The sequence below is a fragment of the Doryrhamphus excisus genome, linkage group LG21, assembly GCF_037039965.1.
Source record: "Doryrhamphus excisus strain RoL-2023G ecotype Guam linkage group LG21, RoL_Dexc_Guam_v1.1, whole genome shotgun sequence".
Taxonomy (NCBI): Eukaryota; Metazoa; Chordata; class Actinopteri; order Syngnathiformes; family Syngnathidae; genus Doryrhamphus; species Doryrhamphus excisus.
This window is the reverse complement of record NC_136377.1, coordinates 15,369,737-15,374,826: the sequence shown is the minus strand read 5'-3', so window position 1 is coordinate 15,374,826 and position 5,090 is coordinate 15,369,737. Positions and strand designations below refer to the sequence as shown.

General features: G+C 44.3%; 1 protein-coding gene across 1 annotated transcript; it reads right to left on the bottom strand.

Moving 5' to 3' along the window:
• Positions 1 to 403: 403 nt before the first annotated feature.
• On the bottom strand, positions 404 to 4,670 carry LOC131138649 (uncharacterized protein C11orf87 homolog). Its single transcript, XM_058087746.2, has 2 exons — positions 4,353 to 4,670; positions 404 to 2,566 (listed from the first exon to the last, which is right to left on the bottom strand). Exon 2 carries the CDS (start codon positions 2,463 to 2,465, stop codon positions 2,025 to 2,027), a length of 441 nt encoding a protein of 146 aa, XP_057943729.2. The 5' UTR covers positions 2,466 to 2,566; positions 4,353 to 4,670; the 3' UTR covers positions 404 to 2,024.
• Between the last annotated feature and the right edge of the window lie 420 nt (positions 4,671 to 5,090).

Genomic DNA, 5,090 nt, shown 5'->3' with positions numbered 1-5,090 from the left:
ACAAATGTTGGGAATGAATGTTGCAACTGCATAGATTAAAACACCCCCCCCCCACATATTTATTTATAAATACTACATACAGTATGTTCCTTGTCTAAGGCAGATTACATGAAGTCAGAAAACATTCCTCATTTCATACATTTACAGTGAATGTATTGACTCAACCATTTAGGTCCACTATGTGTTACTACCATATACGTATAAAGAGCTTACAAAGAAATAAAACAGCCACCTCATTCTCATTTATAACATTTCTACTGAATATATTGAAAATATTAGCACTTCCACTGTAGCTATTATCCCACGCACAAACGCAAACAAGAGCGATCTTGATGTGCATAACTACATCCCGTCAAAGCTAACTAGAGCTAAAGATGTCTTTAAAAAAGAGACATTGGAGGAAGGGGTGGGGGGGTGGGGGGTATAAATGTCAAATGAAATAAGCCATGTCTACAGCCTACATGTGCGGCTTTGCACCGCCTATTGGAGCACCACGACATCCATTAAGAGTCTAACTACATACTGCTAGTGTGTCAGAAGACATGCCAAGGAAGATCAACTAAGCCATTACGTGTGTGTGTGTGTGTGTGTGTGTGTGTGTGTGTGTGTGTGTGTGTGTTGTGTCACCAAGTGTAAATAATTCACCACAATCGTGTGTTACATCCCGGAGAGGATTTAAAATTGAAACATGTTCCAAGTTAGAAGAAGAAGAAGAGGAAGAGTAGGAGGTCCAAGAGTCAAAGCAGGCAAATTACAATGCGTTCTAGTACAAGTGTGACAATGCAAGGGTCCCCAACCAGCAGGTGGCAGCCAAGTCATGGCCCATTCCTCACTTGGTAGCGACCGCAGAGATAGGAGGTATTAAAAATCATATTTCATTTACATTCATTTCTTTTTCGAGCACTGTCTACATCACGAGTCGTAGTATATTCAACATGTTTAAGTGTAATATAAATACCAGGAACTAAGTGCATACATTAAAGTATAATGCCATTTCAATAATAATAATAAGTTGCTGTTTTATTGCAGTATTACTGTCTCTGACACTGCTTTTGAGCTCCTTTCACCTTTCAAATTTCTCCTCAAAGTAGCTGAATTGGAAAGTATATCGTATCCAACAAGACAAGAATACCCTAGCAACAGAATACAAATGATACTTTTGTACTTCTACTTCTGTTTTTCTGTCGCTTTATAGATTCTTCAATGATTTCAAGAGAAATCCCCTTAACTAATCACAAATAAACTAAAAACAAGCTACAGCCGCATGTTGCAAATTCACACTTTTACAGAAATGAATGAAGAAATGAAGAAATGATCGGCGTTTCCTGGTAAGCTATTGTCTATTATTAGTCAAAACATATTGAAAAACAAGTGATATGTGGTATTCTTACCTTACATTACAATACCTTAAAACTGCATGAAGTTAAGATGGCATGTCTGACATGACAGAGTGAAAAACGTTCTCCTCCCATTCTGTGTGGATGTGGTAAGTTTTAAATGGAAATAAACTTGCAAGCTACCGGCTGTGATGTAAACAATGACTAATAGGACAATTATTTCATGTCTACCGGGCTCTAACCGTATTAAGAACGTTTCTATGCTGTAAGACGAGACGACACGCAAGGCGTGTTGGCGTCAATTCTATCCAGTGACACATCGACAATTGCAGGTAAGCCAGCCAATGACAGAGCAGGGAGGCGGGACTTGCCAATATAGAAACCCAAGGAACAGCACTTGCCGACTGAGTTAATGAAAAGTGGACAAATTTGAAAAGTAAAGCCTTGCATGATGGCGTTACGGCAAAAAATGATACTTTTGATGGATTTCCCCTCACTGTGTTCCTTGGAATTGTGGTGCCAAGAGGGTTGGGGACCGGCATGTTAATGAGTGCTGACTATCCTACAGGCTTACTATATGCTCAGTATTCTGCATGAGGTCATCGATAAGCAGCAGCAGTGATGAATGGGAGTTCTTTGTGCCTTATTGCTTTTCCCGTTAATTCCACATTGTCTCATTCCCTGAGTTTAGCAATCCACAGAGGCGCCGTCGTCCCCCGGTTCCCCGCCACCGTCCTCTTCTTGCACGCCTCGCTCGCTCCCTAGCTCCGCCTGCTCCGCCTGCTCCGCCGCCACGCAGCGCAGCGGGCGTGCGATGACGCAGGGCCGCACGGGCACCGCACTGGCAGCACGCAAGGGGCTGCGACTGTCGCGCTCAAACTCCTCCTGAGCGCGCTGGATCTTGCGGTTCCGGAGCCTCCTCTTGTGGAAGTGGAAGGTGGCCACAGAGACGAGTACGATGCCCGCCAGCACGGCCACCAGCACCAGCAGCGCCAGCGTGGATGAAAGTGGCGGGAAGACGCTCAGCTGCTCCACGCAGGTGCCGTTGTTGGCGGGCGCCCGGAAGAGGCCGAGGCAGCGGGGGACCGGCGCCGACGGGCCGGGCGCCTCGGAGCTGAAGGGTGTCATCCGGCCCAGCCTTCCACAGCCACTTGCCACTCTCTCTTCAGCGTTTGTGCTGCTGGAGCTGGGGGCTCAGCGTGGGGACGTCGGGACGCGCATGGGCCCACCTATGGGGGAGGGAGGTGAGAAGCAATAGAACCATGCACTCCTTGTAAAACAAAACAACACTAAAACACGTCATTGCTGCCTTTGAAGGCAGGGGTGTCCGAACGTGTACCCTCCTCTCGCCCAAAGTCAGCTGGGATAGGCTCTAGCATACCCCCATGACCCCAAAGAGAACGAGCGGCATGGATAAAGAATGGATGGATGTTTGAATCTACTAATTTCATTTCTACGTTACCTTGCATTGCTCCTCTCATCGCCACACTGTTCTGCACTGTGTGTACGCTCGCCGCCCCGCCGCCTCCCACCGAGAGGCGAGAATTACAGTATGACTGACAAAAGGGATTCCTCCGTTCATGACGTTGTTTGATAGAACACGCAGAGGTCCTGAAACCTCTGAAAGAGTGACCTCTCTTCCTGCATGATATCTATATCTATATCTATATCTATATCTATATCTATATCTATATCTATATCTATATCTATATCTATATCTATATCTATATCTATATCTATATCTATATCTATATCTATATCTATATTAATTTATTTATTATTGTAAGAGTCCGAGTGCCCACAAGAACGAGAAATCTGACCACGTTTTAATCTTGTGAGATCTTGTGACAACATGACGGATGAACTATCATAGAAGGTAATTATGAATACTCAAGGAGCTATCACTCTTTGGCTGCAGATGACCACCGCTTACAATATGTATATACAATAGTATATATTTATATATATATATATATATATATAGAAGGTAATTATGAATACTCAAGGAGCTATCACTCTTTGGCTGCAGATGACCACCGCTTACAATATGTATATACAATAGTATATATTTATATATATATATATATATATATATATAGAAGGTAATTATGAATACTCAAGGAGCTATCACTCTTTGGCTGCAGATGACCACTGCTTCCAATATTTTACCGATAGTGGTTTAAAAGAACAGCTTGAAGAAGGAAATGTCAATATTAGCCACAATTAGACATGAAATATTTTGGTTTGGCCCAAATGAAATAACTGGTGTGCGTACTTCAGCTGGATCATTAGGAACTGAACTTTGCCAAAACTTGCCATATCTGAGCAGGAAGAAGGCGGGATATAATCCACATTTGAAAGTTAGCGCCCCCCCCCCCCCCCCCCCCATGCATAACCCAGCCAAACAGCAGCTTGTTCATTTAGAGCAGTGCTTCTCAAACAGTGGGTCGGGCCCCTCTGGGGGTGACGCCGTCAACTGTCAGGGGGGCCGTGGGAGGCAGGGAGAACTTTGAATATTAGTGCAGACCTGCCAACATGCACGGATTTGACTCTTCAATATGCATGTATGTTTTCAGTTTACAGTTTACCAATATGTATTCTCAATACATTGCAGTCCTCCAGTGGGGGCATGACAGGAAATAATCTGAATTTGAGTGACACTTTGGTGTCATAACCTTTTTTTCCCCTGTTCAGTACAGCCCTGAACCTGTTTTTGTGATGTTCTGATGTGGCCCATGTTTTACTAGATTCTTAGAATGTGCCAAAAAAAAGAGCTTTGTGACACAAAGAGCACCTGGGCCGCACTTTGGACATCTGTCATTAAACGTAGTAAAGTCAACTAAATGACTGAAAGGCATGATGGAGGTGAAGGAACAATAGAACAGAATCCATCATGTATTGTAACAGGCAGGCCTGCTCCTTCCTTTCTCCTGCAATGCTGCATCTTTAGGATCTTTACGACTCCAACTCCAATCACCGATTGAAATCAAAGAATCATCCAAAACAAAAGCTTACCTGGTGTAAGAGTCAGTGCAGGGAACAGTCCTCGCTGTTGTGTGTGAATGCAGTGACGCATTTCATACACTGATGAGGAGGAGGAGGAGCATGAGGATGGTGCTGATGCTGGGCTGACACCATCCACCGCCCGTCTCCTAATCGCTGCAATCCGCTGATAGTGCACGGGAGGAAGAAGAGGAGTGGGTCAGCCTGCTTGAGCACTCTCCTAAAATGCGCTCGGAGCTGAGCTGAGGTCTGATTTTTCCCAAGGAGAGAAAAAAACAGGTCCCTCCTCCCTCCTCTTCCTCGACTGCTCCCCTCAGTATGTGAAGGAGGATCTGCAGCTGCATTAAAGCAGGTCCCGTGGTGCTCATGCAGGTGGCGGTATGCTGCTTTTTTTACGTATATACACATTTACTGTATATATTTTTTTCTTGCTCCAGCAGTGTTTTATTACATGAATAAACTTTGCCCATTAGCGAAATGCATGCTAATGTGTGCGCCAGCTAAATTGGAGCACCATGCATGGAACGGAATTCCCACACAGGGGCGTGGTCAGTCAACGCCTGCCATTGTGTGCTTTTCAGTGAGGCCATTTTATAGTTTTAGGGATTCTTTCTTTCTTTTGATTACTTGACTTTTACAGTTTACAGCAATCCTCCTGTGCGTTGTAGCCTTAGAATAAAGCTACAGTAGCTTGGAGTCCAATAATTAACCCTGCACATCTGTCTCTCCAAATTATGATCTGTCTTTGCA